General features: G+C 58.3%; 1 protein-coding gene across 1 annotated transcript; it reads left to right on the forward strand.

The window, feature by feature from the left end:
* Nucleotides 1-829: 829 nt before the first annotated feature.
* TNFRSF14 (TNF receptor superfamily member 14) lies at nt 830-15,214 on the forward strand. Its single transcript, XM_063106386.1, is given in 9 exon segments — nt 830-893; nt 6,859-7,024; nt 8,061-8,169; nt 8,682-8,807; nt 11,099-11,254; nt 11,832-11,922; nt 12,527-12,690; nt 13,679-13,710; nt 13,944-15,214. Coding segments are annotated over 8 exon segments (876 nt in total). The 5' UTR covers nt 830-893; nt 6,859-6,955; the 3' UTR covers nt 14,073-15,214.
* The last annotated feature ends 985 nt before the right edge of the window (nt 15,215-16,199 follow it).

Genomic DNA, 16,199 nt, shown 5'->3' on the forward strand with positions numbered 1-16,199 from the left:
AATGATCATAGAGCTCAGTCAAGTGGCGTCTCTTCTCTTTGGGATCACAGTTCCACGTTGCTAGATGTCTGAAAACTGTGAATTCGTGTATTTCCCGTTTTTAGCTGTTATGTCAGGAGGGTAAATCCATGCTGTGTCAGGCTGTCGTGGCTGGAAGCAGAAGTAACCAGTTCCCTTTTGATGAACACTTAGGTTGTTTCCTGATTCTCGATTACTCTACAGGCTGCAATGTGGATTCCTGTACACATACACCTCTCCCTCGGATATGCCTATCCCTGGATCAAACGGTGCAGTGATTTAAGACATTTTATTATTTACCCCCAAACTGCCTTCTGGGCGGGCTGCCCAATGCACAGTCCCTCCGACAGAGTCTGGGAGTATCTGTCGAGTTCACGGACCTGAGTCCTACTGTGTGCCTGTCCTGATCCTGCGGGTGTCCCTTCCCAGCAGCTTTTTCCTCCTGGCTTCCAGTGACTCTGGCCGTGCTAGTCTTCCTCTCTCCTGGCCTGCTCAGCCATTTCTCCCTCTCTGTCCGCACTGAGACGTCCACGTGGACACTCGTCTTGCCCCTCTCTGCAGATGGTCCCAATGTGGTGGCCAGAGGCCCCTGAAGCTCCCAAAGACTCCCATGGTGCGGCCACCCATGGCTGTCCACTGGGTGCCAGTCCCTTTCTGAGGGCCAGGGGTCCATTTGTCTGTTGAACCAGGGACAGAAGGATCCTGCCCCCTCAACCCGTCTTCCAGAACTCTCTCTCTTTGAGCTGGACCTGGTCACCAGAGCAGAGGCCCAGCTCCGGAATCACTTCTCTGGTCCAACGCTCCGTTGCTCCTACTGGTGACGCAGTCTTGGCCTGGCACCCAGCTCTCTGTGCCTCAGTTTCCTTGCCTGTAAGGTGAGGATATTGATGGTACCTGGGGTTATGACTGTGCACCGACGGTTGACAGTTGGGAAGGACAGGAGCATGCCTGGCCCGGGGAACACTGCATGCATGGGTGCATGGTATTGTCATTGCAGGGCCAGGAGCCAACGGGTGGGGCTTCCATGTGGTCAGGATGGGGAGGGTGGGAAGTGAGTGGAGAGGTAAGGGTAAGGGCAGACCGTGGTGGGCAAGAGGTCGGTCTTTAGTGAAAGCCACAGAGGATGAAGGGAGGGGAGGACAGGGCAAGGGTCACAGCTTGAAAAGACCTCCACGAGCTGCCAGGATGGGGGGGCACCCAAGGGCAAGGAGGGAGCGTGTGGCTGGAGGGGCTGGCGGGGGAGGGTTTGAGGAGGGCTGGAAGTGGGGGGCTGCCTCCCTAAGCCCAGAGGCATTGGGATGGGGGAGCTGATGGCACGGCAGGGAACACAGCTGGCGCCAGTTCCTGTTATTGGGTGGAGGACACCGCCTTCCCCAGGCGGGGTTGTGGCCAGGACGAGTTGAGAAAGAGTCGAGGCCCCAGGCATGCAGAGTTCCAGATGCCGCTGGGATGTCTGATGGGGCAGCCATGGCCCGGCCAGAGCTAGGAGCAAACGGGCTGGCGGCATACCTGGGCCCATGGCGTCTGTCCCAGGCCAACTCCCGCCCTCCTGCCACCCTCCTCTGTCCGCCCCTCCCCCAAGGCCCTCTCTCCTGTCCCCGTCCCGGGGTGTGGAGCGGCTGGCCTGTCTGTGCGCCCCACCCCATTCCACGGGAGTGGAGGCAGAGTCCCGCCCACCGCACGCCCGACGCGTCCCACTGCCAGCCGCCTGTGCTCTCGTCAAGCTCCATCTGCTGGGGTCCGCTCCCGCCCACCCTCCACCAGCCTGACAACCGCACGTGGTGTCCCGAGCACAGGCTGCGTCTGTGTCTCCAGCGTCCCTCCCAGTGGACCGCGGCCAGCGCTGCATCGTGCCCGTTCCTGCTCACTGGATGGACCCGGTGGCTCTCTCTGTGACAGTGCTCAAGCCCCGCCCGTCCCCAGAGAATGCCCTCCCACCTCGTCCCCCAGCAGGCTCCTATGTACCTCTCAGAGCCCCACGTGGCACGTGCAGCCCACCGGGAGAGCCCTCGCCTCATGGCTGTGGAAGCTTGGCTTTTGGACTCGGTTCTCTCGCAAGCCCATGAGCCAGGAGGGCAAGGACCAGGCCTTTGCCCCTGAGCCCACTGTCCAGCCGGGGCTTGCAGAGGGTGGGGGAAGCTGAAGCTTCCCAGAATGAAGAGGGATGGAGGGAGCCCTGGGGTGGGACTCAGGACCCTGTCCTCGCACCCCCAGGACCAGCTTAAGCACTCTGGTTCCCATGACCTGTCTCCCGCCCTACAGCCGCAGACGCTCCTTATCAGGAAGAAAGGGGAATGTCATCAGGGGATTTCCAGCATGCCTGGAAGGCCAGAGTATTGGGGGTCACCCTACTGGGACAGGCAACCCCCGTGAAGGTTACAGGCTGGGACTGTGTGGAGGGCAGCCGAGTGATGGGAGCTGGACCCCAGGTGGGCTAGCCAGAGGGGGCTCCTGCAGCTGTGGCAGAGCTGGGGGTGGGGCGCGCGAGTCTGGCCTTGGTGTGAGTATCTGTGCTCCCACCTAGTCTCAGCCTCCGTTTCCCCATCTGCACTGGGGGAAGTTTGCACAGAATACCCCTAAATCTGCCTGGCTCTCTCCAGAGCCCTGAGTGTGTGGTGAGAAGGGACCCTTGTGGGCCTCTGGGCTGAGACCGTGGTTGTGACAGGTAGGGGAGGGTGTCTCTGGGATCTCAGGTCACATGGGCACAGGGAAGAAAAGAGAGGCCCTGGGGGGCTCTCCACCCACGAAGAAATGTTGGGGTCCAAGGAGCCAAGCACAGCCTCACACAGGAGCAGGATCTCTGGGGGATCCTGCCTCCCACCCTCTCCCGGTTGATTCCCATAAGCTTGGGGCTGAAGAAGGGTCACAACCAGTAGGTGACACCCAGCCATGGGGACACCAGGTGGGATGGGGCAGGTGCTGGTGCCTGCCTGCATGGTCTGTCTTGTTTGGTCACTGATGACCCTGGCACCCTGAACGTGGCCTGGCTGGTGAGAGATGTGGAAAAAACCTGTGCTGAATGAGTGAATGAGTGAGTGAGTGAGTGAGAGTAAGTGAATGAGTGAGTAAGCGAATGAGTGAGTGAATGAGTGAGTGAGTGAGTGAGTGAGTGAATGAGTGAGTGAGTGAATGAGTGAGTGAATGAGTGAGTGAGTGAGTGAATGAGTGAGTGAGTGAGTGAATGAGTGAGTGAGTGAATGAGTGAGTGAATGAGTGAGTGAATGAGTGAGTGAGTGAGTGAGTGAGTGAATGAGTGAGTGAATGAGTGAGTGAGTGAGTGAATGAGTGAGTGAGTGAGTGAGTGAGTGAGTGAGTGAGTAAGCGAGTGAGCGAGTCAGTGAATGAGTGAGTGAATGAGTGAGTGACTGAGCGAGTCAGTGAATGAGTGAGTGAGTAAGTGAATGAATGAGTGAGTGAGTGACTGAGTGAATGAGTGAGTGACTGAGTGAATGAGTGAGTGAGTGAGTGAGTGAGTGAGTGAATGAGTGAGTGAATGAGTGAGTGAGTGAATGAGTGAATGAGTGAGTGAGTGAATGAGTGAATGAGTGAGTGAACGAATGAGTAAGTGAATGAGTGAGTGAGTGAGCAAATGAGTAAGTGAATGAGTAAGTGAATGAGTGAGTGAATGAGTGAGTGAGTGAGTGAGTGAGTGAATGAGTGAGTGAATGAATGAGTGAGTGAATGAGTGAGTGAGTGAGTGAGTGAATGAGTGAATGAGTGAGTGAACAAATGAGTGAGTGAATGAGTGAGTGAATGAGTGAGTGAGTGAGTGAGTGAGCAAGTGAATGAGTGAGTGAGTGAGTAAGTGAATGAGTGAGTGAATAAGTGAGTGAGTAAGCGAGTGAGCGAGTCAGTGAATGAGTGAGTGAATGAGTGAGTGACTGAGCGAGTCAGTGAATGAGTGAGTGAGTGAGTGAGTGAATGAGTGAGTGACTGAGTGACTGAGTGAATGAGTGAGTGACTGAGTGACTGAGTGAATGAGTGAGTGAGTGAGTGAGTGAGTGAATGAGTGAGTGAGTGAGTGAATGAGTGAGTGAGTGAGCGAGTGAGTGAATGAGTGAGTGAGCAAATGAGTAAGTGAATGAGTGAGTGAATAAGTGAATGAGTGAGTGAGTGAGCGAATGAGTGAATGAGTGAGCAAATGAGTAAGTGAATGAGTAAGTGAATGAGTGAATGAATGAGTGAGCGAATGAGTAAGTGAATGAGTGAGTGAATGAGTCAGTGAGTGAATGAGTGACTGAGCGAGTGAGCGAGCGAGCGAGTGAGCGAGCTAGTGAGTGAATAAATGAATGAGTGAGTGAGTGAGCGAGTGAATGAGTGAGTGAATAAGTGAATGAGTGAGTGAGTGAGTGAGTGAGTGAATGAGTGAGTGAGTGAGTGAGTGAGCGAGTGAGTGAGTGAATGAGTGAGTGAATGAGTGAGTGAGCAAGTGAGCGAGTGAGCGAGTGAGTGAATGAGTGAGTGAATAAGTGAGCGAGCGAGTGAATGAGTGATTGAGTGAGTGAGCGAGCGAGTGAGTGAATTAGTGAATGAGTGAGTGAGCGAGCGAGTGAATGAGTGAGTGGCTGCTGGAACAGGAGTCCTGCCTCACGGAGGCACAACACCCTGCTGCAGAGTCTGCATTCCAGGGTGGCGGGCGACCATGTGCTGACAGGTAGAGAATGGGTCAGAGGGCTGTAGGTGGAGGGCATTAAATTCAGCAGTCAGGGAAGGCCTCATGGAAGAAGTGACATTTCAACAAAGACCTAGGCAGAGACAACATCCTTGGTAGAGTGAGTGAGTCACCCCTGGAGGGCTGACACCTTGGACCCCTTCAGGGCTGGCACCAGGCCCAGCACCCCACAAGTCTTGAGACTGGGGTGAGGAGTGTGGAGCAAGTGGGGGAGGAGAGGCCAGCTGGGCAACTCCCCCCTGTGTCTTAGACTCACTGACGCCTGTAGATAAGTCCTGCCCCTCACCATGCCTCAGTTTCCCCACTTGCCCAGAGTGGGAGTGGATAAGATGACCACTGAGAGTGTATCTGCTGGGAGTGGTGGGGGTCCTGGGGGTCCCAACATTTATAGGGAGGCTATCTCCCTCATCGGACTCCTCTGGCCTCCCCCACCCCAAGGAGCATCCCTGTGGGATTCAGGGTCAGCAGGGCATGGGCAGGGACAGTGGGGCACCCGCACCCCAGAACCTACCATGCTCTGGGCACCTGTGAGCTGTCGGGGTTTCTCCAGCACTCCCTAGGGCTCATCGGGGGAGAGGAGGGTGCAGGGGGGTGCCCCTTCTCCTTCACTGGAAACCCCCACGAGGTGATGGGGGCAGGGAGGGTGCCAGGGCGTGAAGGTCACTGTGGTCAGGGGGTGTAAGTGCGGCGTGTCACCCGCTCACAGATCCTCCAGCAGAGGGGACAGGGGTCCTGACTGGTCCTGCACCCTGCCTCAGAGACTTGGGGTCTTGGGGGCTGGGCCTGTTGTCCAGGGTATGGCAGCCCGTGGTGGACCCTGCCTCTGGCACTGGGGAAGCTTTGACCTAACAGGATGGCTCTGCCCACCCCAACTTGCCCAACTCCACACCTGCCTATCCCTTCCCAGAGCCTGGCCTTTCCTCCTCTGGGCCCCCCAGAAGAGGAATCAGGCAGTGACCATGAGGACACTGGTGGCTGTGGTTGGCCACCCAGTGTGACCGCAACCAGGAGCTGGGAAATTTCGGGGGGGGGACCCTGTTCCCTGGGTCCTGCTACAACATTCTATGACTGCGACTCTAAGGACCCTCCTTCTACAGATGAGAGGCATAGAGAGGGTGGGTATTATCCCCACCGTTGAGTCCAGTAGACGCCACTGAGTCCGGCTGGGGCCGGGAGGGGGCTGGGGCTGGACACTGGAGAAGGGCTGTGGGTCAAAGTCAGGACCAGGAAGGGGCCCTGGATCAGTCCTGGGCCGGGCATTCAGCAGATGGGCTCACTGGAGGGGATGGCCCTGGGTGTGGCCAGGCCTCAGCCTCATGCCTGTCATGTGGGGGCACAAGGGGCTGACTCACCGGTGCTTCCCCGTGGGGATGCCACGGCTGGGACTTGGCCTCTCCAGAGCCCCGCACCTGTCTCTGCAGGCCACCAGGTGAGCTGCAGTCGCTCCAGCCCCAGGCCTGCCCGATGTCCGCACCCCCTGTGGGGAAACCCAGTGGGGACCAGGCAGCCCAGAAGGCTGGGGTTTGGGGCTGAGCAGAGTTTCCACAGGGGAGACTGGGGCCAGGCACTGGGGCTTTGAGCCTGGGCTCAACATCTGCAGAACAGGAGTGAGAATCGTGGTGCCCACCTCCCTCCCGGGGACAGGTGGGGCCCTCTGGGTGCTCAAGAGTGCAGAGTCTCCCCACCTCCCTCAGCCCCACGTGAGGACCTGGACTGGACCCTCAGCAGAGCCTGCCGGGGAGTGTGAGTGTCACACGGCTGGGGGCGGGGCTTCACTCAGGGGGAGGTTCCAACAGGAAAGCCACAAGGAGGAAGGAAACCCACAGCGTCTTCTTTCTCTGGCAGCAACAGTGACAGAACTCAGGAGCAGTGGGTGGGCTCTCTGGGCTGCAGGGTGGGAGGGGGATGCAGATGCATTGTTGGGGACCACCCCTTCCCAAAATGAATGCAGGGGCCTGGGGACATGCAGGGGAGAGAACTCGCTCAGCCAGCGTTCCTGCCCACAGTGGGCATGAGACTCATGCATTGTAACCTGGCCTGGCCTGTCCCCACCTCTGCCCCACAGGCTTCCTGTATGGCCCGCCTGTGACCCCAGGGTCGGCCCGCCCAGTGGGGCTAGGTCCCTCCTCCAGCTGCTGCTGAAGTTTTTCTTTCCTTTTCTGGTTCAGGACCATGGCGGCGTCCCGCAGTCCCTGCGCTGCAGCTCTTCCTGCTGGCCGAGATCCTGGGCCCATGGGCAGGGCCTGAGGCGTTCTGCGGAGCAACATGGGGCCTCTGCAAGTCTGGGGGCCTGCCCCGTGGAGACCAGAGCCGAAAGCCGACGCCCTGGGTCTGGTGAGCCCTGAGCCTCCTGTCTGTCCGCCCCCGTGCCCCCAGCCCCCGCTCCTGCCCCGGGTGGCTCCCAGAGGTCTCCCCTCCCTCAAGCCCCTCCCCTGGCCACGTCTGTCTGGGTCCCACCCCCTGGCTCACAGGGGCCTTGGATCCCTGCCCAGCTCTCGGGCTGCCCGCGTCCTCCCGGAACTGGCCTCCCTCCAGGGGAGAGACGGGCAGGAGAGGACAGCCCCACACAGCAGAACATCCCCCATCGGTGCCCCCAGCCCTACCCCATTTGCGGTAGCCAGTGACTCCCCATGGAGGGATGAGGGCACTTCCTGGGGCTGGAGGCTCTCGGGGAGCCCTGAGCCGGGGCGTGCCTCTGAGCGGGGGCCTGGAGCAGCTAGCAGACCCCCTTACGGTGCTGTCCCGGTGATAAGCTCAATGTCTGTGCAGTGGGGACCCGAGTCCAAGGGCTGGAGCTGGGTGGGGACCACCTCCTCACCAGCCCGTCCTTCCTGCCTGCCTGTCAGTCACCCCTCATGAAGCTCCTTGAGTGCCAGGCAGGGTCATCCCTGGCATGAGGGTCCCGACATGGCCACCCTCACCAAGGGACCCTGACCAGCCTGTCTGCTCCACTCCACCCGGGGAGTCCCTGGGGACTGTCCCCCACTGACCTTCCTGCCTCCCCAGGGGTCAGAGGGTCCAGCAAAGACCAGAAGGGAGGCCAGCTGGGTGTTGGCCCAGCGGAGCTCAGGGTTCCCCGGGGTGGGGTGGGGGTCCCTAGTGAGATCAGAGACCCTGTTCTTGGGGTCTCACATTGACAGGGAGGGGCATGGGGGTGGACGAGGGATGGTTCCCACCCCACCCGACCCTGGACTTCAGGGGTCGTCCCAGGTCATTCCCTGAGCCTGTCCTGGGGCCCATGTCATCCCCACTAGGGCAGTGCCAGCCAAAGGGGCTGCTGCCCCCCATTTCTCAGACAGGGAGACTGAGGCCACAGCAGCTGCCCGGGCAGCTCCTCCATCCAATTCCTGTCCCTGTCCCTCCCCCTTAGGCGCTGTGCCTCCTCCTCCTGAGATGCCCCCGCAGCGCCCTGGCCCTGCCCCCGTGCAAAGAGGAGGAGTACCCGGTGGGTACTGAGTGCTGCCCCAAGTGCAGCCCAGGTAGGTGCAGCCCTGGGAGGTGCAGCCCTGGGAGGGGCAGTCCCAGGAGGGGCCCACGCTCCTGCCCTGCCCTGCAGCCCTCTGATCTCTGTGACCGTTACTATGGGTGGCTCAAGCCCCGGGCCCAGGGGCACACACAGCGGAGGGCTCAAGCCCCAAGGGCCTGTGGCTTCAACTCTTCACCCCAGGGGACCTTCACAGCCATGCCACACGAGGGCTCTGCTGGGGACGCAGCCAGGCCATCATGACCAGAGGCTCGGAGGGGGAACAGGGCCAGAGCCAGGAGTAGGGGTCCCAGGACGCTCCACATTCTTCTAGAACTTTCTGACTTCCCCCAAAGCAGGCACACTTGTGACAGGCAGCTGGGGCCGAATTGTCCCACGGGGACCAGCTCAGGTGACTTGACCCCCATGGATGGTGTCACACCCGCTCAGGGCTCAGGTGGGAGCAATGGGTGGGCTCCCCAGGGTCCTCCTTCAACACTGAGAAGCTGTTCACCCTCTGGGCGGCAGGTTACCATGTGAAACACGCCTGTGGGGAGCTGACGGGCACTGTGTGTGTGCCCTGCCCCCCGAGGACCTACACCGCCCACTACAATGGCCTGAGCGAGTGTCTGCCGTGCCGAGTCTGTGACCCAGGTAAGAGGCCAGCCCCGGCCAGCGCCGTCCAGCCCCAGCACCCTGGAGGCCTCGGCACACGCCATCTCCACAGATGCCCCCTGCAGGGCACCCTTCACGGGAGCCTTAGACTCCACACCTGTCTCACCCGAGAGGAGGCAAGTGCCCCGCCTGTCATTAGGTCACCTGGGCCCTCCTGAGCTTGGTGCCCAACTGTGTGCCTTTGTCCTCTGCTCCTCCAGCTGGGTGACCTCGATGGGTGACCCTGTCTCTCCTGTGTCTGTTTTTCTACCTGTAAAGCGGGGTCTTGGGTGGTGCTGGGCACCCTTCAGTGAGTGCCAGGAGCCTGTTCCTCCCCCACTGTGGTTCTCGCCCCTTTCTCTGCAAGATGTTGGGTCCCCCTGTGACCCCCTATGGAAGGGGTCACTTGGAAGGCTGGTGTCCAGCTTGGTCCAGACAGACAGGGAGGGGAAGGAGAGACCCTGAGGGAGAACCTTTGGAGTGCTGTGGGCAGAGGCTGCCCTGGGAGGGCAACAGCTCTGTCCCCAACACCCCCCCTCCTCGCTAGCACTGTCCCAAGGCCACCCAGGTCCCCAGATGCCACCTTAGATGTGTGGTCGGACTTATAAGGCAAGGCAGGTGACTGCCCATTTTGCAGATGGGGAAGCTGAGGCCCAGAGAGTCACTCACAGCACCCCTAGGTCAACCAGTGGCAGAGCCAGACTTCACCCCGTCTCCTACCTCATATACACCGCCCCAGTGGCTGAGGACTCAAGGCAGTGGGCAGGGAGCTTCCTGATGGGGAAGCAGGGGGCTGTATTAGTCCTTTTTGTGTTGCTATAACAGAATACCTGAGACTGGGTGGTTTATAAAGAAAAAGAAGGGCCGAGCCCGTGGCGCACTCGGTAGAGTGCTGCGCTGGGAGCGCGGCGACGCTCCCGCCGCGGGTTCCGATCCTATATAGGAATGACCGGTGCACTCACTGGCTGAGTGCCGGTCACGAAAAAACGACAAAAAAAAATAAAAATAAAAAAATAAAGAAAAAGAAAATTTATTGCTTACCGTTTCTGAGACTGGGAAGTCCAAAGTCCATCTGGTGGTGGCAACAGTGACCCAGGGGCTCACACTGCAAAATGGTGGAAGCAGAGAGAGCAGAGAGAGAGGCAGACTCTCCTCTTTTAAAACCCTCAGAACCACGCCCCTGACCACCATTATTCACCCATTCACTCCTGCACGGTCCTACGATCCAATCACCTCTTCATGGCCCCATCTTTCAATCACCATAACAGGATTTCCCACCCTCTTAACAGTCACAGTGGGGGCCAAATTTCCAATACACAAAACTTGGGGAACACAATTCAAGCTTCAGTGAATTTTGGGGGGACATAACTCAATCCGCTACAGGAATCACAGGGACAAGGGCTGAGCAGGGTTGGGGAAGGGGATCCAGACTTAGACAGAGCACGGCCGAGCCTCAGGCCACTCCGTCCCCACCTCCAGATGGCCCCATCCATGCAGGACCCCAAGTACGGGGTTGACAGTACACCTGGGGGCAGTCCCTGGGCCTCCCCTCTCCAGGGAGAAGGGCGTGGACAGGAGGAGGCTGGATGCTCTGGGTTCTGGTAGGTCAAGATTTGCAGCTCAGGCCTCCATCTCCACCCACTTCTCCTGCCCCTCCTGCCCCTATCTGGAGACAGCACCTGTCTGATGGGGCTGAGGGTGTGGGGGACACAGGTGGCAGATGAGGCTGTCCCTTGCGGGGGCTGGGTCAGGGACACAGGGCCCGGCACTAGCTGAATCAGGAGAGGATCTCACTGTACCCTCTGCTGTCAGATGAGGCTGGTTTGCAAGATGGGAAACCTGTCTGGGGGTAGGTTCTCTAGGGAGGAGAAACATGGGGCTGGGACCTGCCTCCTCGGGTCCCCCAGAGTGGACTGTGCCATTCTCAGCATCATGTCTGGGAAGAAGGCCTGTTTCCCCACGAGAACTGGCCCCCTGTCAACAAGACCCTCCTCCAATCTCCTGCCTCTGCTGCTGCTGTCCCTGGGGGCCCCCTTTGGGACTCAGGCCCTCTGTGTCAGGCATCTCTGGGCACCTTGTTTGGCTGAGCTGGGGTACAGCTTGGCAGGAGCTGCTAGGCAGGGACAGAGTTGGGGCCCAGAAACTCAGACCCATGGAGGTGCAACCTGTCACCTGGCCCCCTCCCCAGTAGGATGCTGTCTGGTACTTCACTTGCTCCCCTCGGGGACAGGGCATCCGCACCGCCCTTGGCAGCCCTGGCTGCTGCTCTGAGCACCTCTCTTGGGTTACAGCGATGGGCCTGGTCACCAGGCAGAGGTGCTCCAGCACAGAGGACAGCATGTGTGGTTGTAGCCAAGGCCACTTCTGCATTACAGAGGATGGAGACCACTGCACTGCATGCTGGCCCCACACCATCTGCCGCCCGGGACAGAAGGTGCTGAAGAGAGGTGAGTGGCAGATGACAAATACCCCATCCCAAATCACCCCTGTGCCCAGTGCCCCCTGCCTGGAGCCCCTGTCCCCTCTACATCATGCCAGCTCAGAATCATTTGGTGGGACGGAAGCCTTGGCCAGCCCCAGGCTCACCTGTCCCAGCCCTGTCCTGGCAACAGCAAAGGATGGACGCAGCCACGCAGGGAGGCAGGGAAGGGTAAGGCCACTCCTGGTGGCTCTGCCTCATCTCCCGGGGACTTCCAAGTCCTCACGCCTCCCTCTCAGGCCCCAGGCAGGGAGCTGGGTTTCTGCACTGTGACTGTGGCTGTGATTGTGGTTAATGTCATCCTTCCACCTGTCTGGACTCTGTGAGCCCCAGCTCTCCCACATCCCCTGCCGGGACAGCCCTTCCTAGCATTTGTGGAATGGCGGCTCAGAGGGGCTCCCGGGCCCTTACAATCCCAGCCCCTTGGTGCTGGGACAGCTCAGAGACCCCCACCCCAGACCCCAACCCTGGGGAGAAGGCCAGGACCCTCTCACGGCCTGGGTGGTGCCATAGGTGCCCTCTGCCCATCTCTTTCTGTGTCTCAGGCACCGAGAGGCAGGACACGGTGTGTCAGGACTGCCCAGTGGGGACCTTCTCTCTCGCTGGGGACCAAGAGGAATGTCAGCCCTGGACCAGGTAGGTCATCCAGGGTGGTCTCAGCCCCTGCCCTGGGGAGGGAGCTTCATGCTGCTGCCCGGGGAGACGGAGATGACCTCCCCCAGCAGAAAGACCTGCACGCCCCACCCTGGGCGGCACCCCCGCACTGTGCCAGCATCCAGGGGATCCCCTGGGGCGAAGCCTGTGTGCCACAGATAACACGTTACATCGGCCCAGGCCCTGAGCTGCGGCAGGTTGAGCTTCCTGGAGGCTCAGGGGTGGGCTTCACCTGCAGCAGACGGAGAGGGGCGCTGTAGCCGGGTCCGCTGCCCCGTGGTTGTGGCGTCCCCCAGTGTCAGGGCCGTGGGAGGGCCCCTGCGCTTCCAAAGTTGGGGGGAGTCTGTGAGCTGAAGTTCTCAGCCGGGGGACCCCACTCCTCCTGCACACGACCTAGGGGGACTTGGAATAATCAGACAGACCTGAGTCCACATCCCTGAGCTGCCAACCAGCCCGGCCTCCCTGGTGACGGCTGTCGCCCCCCTGAACCCCTGTGGACCGGGACCCTCCCTGGGGTCTGCGTGAGCATCGGCTTGCGGTGGTGCCTGTGCCTGGGCCTCCTGCCTGCCTGGCCGCTGTCCCCTAGGTGCAGTGGATGACTAGTGACAGAAGCAGAACCTGGGACCAGCAGCTCAGACGCCACCTGCTCCTCCTCCTGGGTGCTGTATCTTGTGGGTGTCCTTGTCATTGCTGTTCTTCTTGGCACCCTTGGCCTGACCTGGAAGTGGGTGAAAAGGAAAAGGCTGCCAGGTGAGCTGTCCCTTCCTGTAAGGGCTCAGGTCCAGAGCGGTTGACTCTCCGTGACTCTGAGGGCTGTGTCCCTCCAGAGCATTTTCAGGATCTGTGGCTCCCTCGCTGGGGTGGCTGCTGCTGGCCTGGGGAGGGGACTTCGTTTCCTGCCCGCAACCCAGATATCTTGTGGCCTTCCTGGGGGTAATGGGAGGTGGAGCCCCCTGACCAAGGAGCCCTCTGTCGCCCCTGCCCACTCAGTGCCTTGGTCCCTGAAGTCCTGTCTGCCTCCGGAGACGTGGGGTAGACGTGCTCAGCTGGGAGAGGCCGCAGACTGCAGGGTCAGCAGCTGCCCTGCTGTGGACAAGGCTACGTTCCCCCAAGGAGACTAAGGCTATTCATTCATTCATTCATCCATTCCCTCACCCAGTCATCCGCCCGGCGGTGGCCACCTCTGCTGTGCCAGGTGTCCTAGCTCGGGCACTAGGATCACAGCTGTGTAGACCCCACTGTGGCTTTGGGGAACCCCATGCCTGGTTCATGGGGGAGCAGGTAGTGAGCAAAGAAACCCAAGGGGAGGGTCAGCCACATTCTTGGGCCACCTGTGTCCTGACCCCTGGGTCTCCCATGTGCAGGAACATCTTGGGAACTCAGGCTCCGAGGGCAATAGCCCAGTCTCCATTCTCATCCAGTCTGGGGCACCTGCTCCCTGAGGGGTGGCTGGAAGACCCTCCTATGTGAAGTGCTTATTCCACTTCCATGGATGATGGGTGGGGAGGTGGTTGGGGGTGCCGCAGGCTTCTCACATGTCCTCCGTCTGGGGACAGGCCCAGCAAGGGGCCCCGACCAAACTCCATCTCGTCTGAGAGAGGGTCAGTCTCTTGGGGAAGGTCACATAGGGAGAAACTGGCACTGTATCGTCCACCCACTGCACCCCTGTTGCTGTGTCCCTGTATCCCCTGGGCAGAGGCTCTGGCTCCTCCCTGTGATGTGTGTCTTTGTCTTGCAGACAATGTGGTCCGGGCGATGGTCTCTTTCCAGGTATTGTGCCTCAGCTGCCCTCCCTGCTGCCCACCAGAGGTGAAGTTGCGGGGGTGGGGGTGGGGTCTCCTAGTTCTTAGAGGGTCCTGAGTCCTTGGTCTACAGCCATGGTCATTGTGAAGAGGAGGACACAACTCTTCAAATGATAAACCACAAAGTGACCCCCCGAAGCACATGGCCTGGGGGCTGCGTGCATCCGTGGGCAGGGTCTTCATGCTGCGTTCATCTGCCAGGGCAAGAGACGGGAGACTACAGAAGCCGAGGCCACGGTCACTCAGGCTCAGCAGTCCCCGCCAGACGTCACCACAGTGGCTGTGGAGGAGACGGCACCCATATTCGCTATGAGGGACCAGAACCGCTGATGAACAGGCTCTGGTACTAGACGTCTGAAACATCTCAGGCTACACCTGCTGAAAGTGCTGTCCACCTGCCGAGACCTTGGGAGCCAGGGGAGCTGTGCCACCTGCTCTGGGCTTGCTTCAGCCTCCTGTCTGCAGAGGGAAAGATGGGGACACTGCCTAGAGGGTGTAGACATCCCGTGCCGTCTCCATCAGTTAAATAAGGGCCCAGAGCCCTCCCCTCACCCCCCAGGGCTGCCTGAGGAGCCCCAGGGCTCCTTCCAAGGTGCCCGTACTGTGAAGACAACAACAGCCACATTTGCCTCCTCCCAGCCAGCCCTCTGCCTCTCCTCAGTCCTGCTGAGCGGGCTTTTCTGCAGGACGGCCTGTGGGCACTACCTCCCAGGGCTGGGACTAGACTAGGTGGGCCATGGATGTGGCATTAAATGAGTGTTCTCATTTTTGTACTTGTAATAAACAAGTGTATTGCAGCAAGATCCTTTGAGACTGTGCAGCTATTGTGTTCCTCGTCACACTCTTATGCACTGGTGATTCTTGCCTGAACGGTGACTGCATGACAGTCGCTGTGATTCCGTCTTCTTTCCACCCTAGTTAGCGGGCATGCCACTGAAGGGGAGCTGCCCTGTTAACGTGTTTCTGTATGTATTTATTCACTTACTGATTTTGCTTGTTGGATTCTGATTCATCACTGTCGTTACTTATCGTCCACGGGTTTTCTGTGGGCATCCCTGTCCCTTCCAGCAGGTTCTGGGATTCTTTGATATACACCCACCCATTGTAGATACAAATATAACTGTAGACACAGATACGTGTGCACAGATGGATTGATAAAGATCTAAGAATGACTTCACACCTATGTCTGCAATTCCAGACCAACGTGACCACGTGCATTCTAGATGCCTCTTTCTGCCGGTGTAACTCCCCGCCTGGCAGATGCCTGTCCCCTCACTTGCTCAGCCCTGGCAGACAAAGAGAGCAGTCTCAGAACAGCTGCCATGTGAGAATCCCGCCAGCCAGTCGGGTTCAGTATTTGTTTTCAGTTCTTTCTTTCATTAGGTGTAGGGTTTGTAAACCAAATACTGTGGAAAGTTCCATGGGTTAGTTTTTATCTTTTTCTTTTTAGTGTGGTTGTTTTATTCTTTGCAATATGCTATTCTTTATCTGAGCTTAAATTCTGTTATACACACCATATCTCAATGTTGAACCCCCAAAATATGTATAATCAATTTTGATTCAATAAAAATAAATTAATTAATTAAATAAAAATAAATTCTGTTATACAGGCGTGTCCCTCATTCTTGCTGACTCTACCTATCTGTCTAACCTATCTATCTACCCATTTATTATTTAATCTGTAGAACATTACCAAGGACTGAAATGTTGGTGTTAGTGGTCTTGGTGTTCCAGGTAAAAGGCATAGATCGGCAGATTGTAACTATTTGCTGTCTACCTGCAGCCCATCCTAAGTATAAGATTCAGGTAGAGTAAAATGAAAGGCAGGAGGTTGGCCAGTTAGCTCAGTTGGCTGGAATGTGGTGCTGATAACTCCAAGGTCAAGGGTTCAGATCCCTGCACTGGCCAGCAGCCAAAAAAAAAAAAAAAAAAAACTAAAGCAGGATTAAGACCGTATCAATACCATATGCAGTGGGCCTCAGTGCGAGGGTTCTAACAAGGTGTGAGGAGGGCCATTTAGTAATATCAAGAGCTCAATTCACCAGGATGTCACACCAATCTGAAATGCGTATTCACCTCATAATAGAGCCTCGAACAATTCAGTAAACATTCGTAGAACCAGAAGGAGGATTGTAACTCACTGTGCAATTACAACTGGAGATTGAACACTCGTCTCTCAGGCACAGACAGAACAAGTATTTAGACTAAAGACCAGTGGGGACAGAGAGGGCCTGGACAGCCCTCTGCCCAGCGGCGCAGAATCCACGCTCTTTCCACGTGCTCACGACTGTCAATCGGGTAGAGGGCGTACCGGACTCAAAACAGGTCTCGGTGGATTTAAAAGCATTGAAATTGTAGAGAGCAGATGCTCCTCAGCTAGCCTCTGGCCCTCAACCACTGGTGGCTACCCGAGGCTGCTGGAAGGGCTCTGGAGAGTGTCCACCCTGCAGCCCTACA

Source organism: Cynocephalus volans, chromosome 8, assembly GCF_027409185.1.
Source record: "Cynocephalus volans isolate mCynVol1 chromosome 8, mCynVol1.pri, whole genome shotgun sequence".
Classification (NCBI taxonomy): Eukaryota; Metazoa; Chordata; class Mammalia; order Dermoptera; family Cynocephalidae; genus Cynocephalus; species Cynocephalus volans.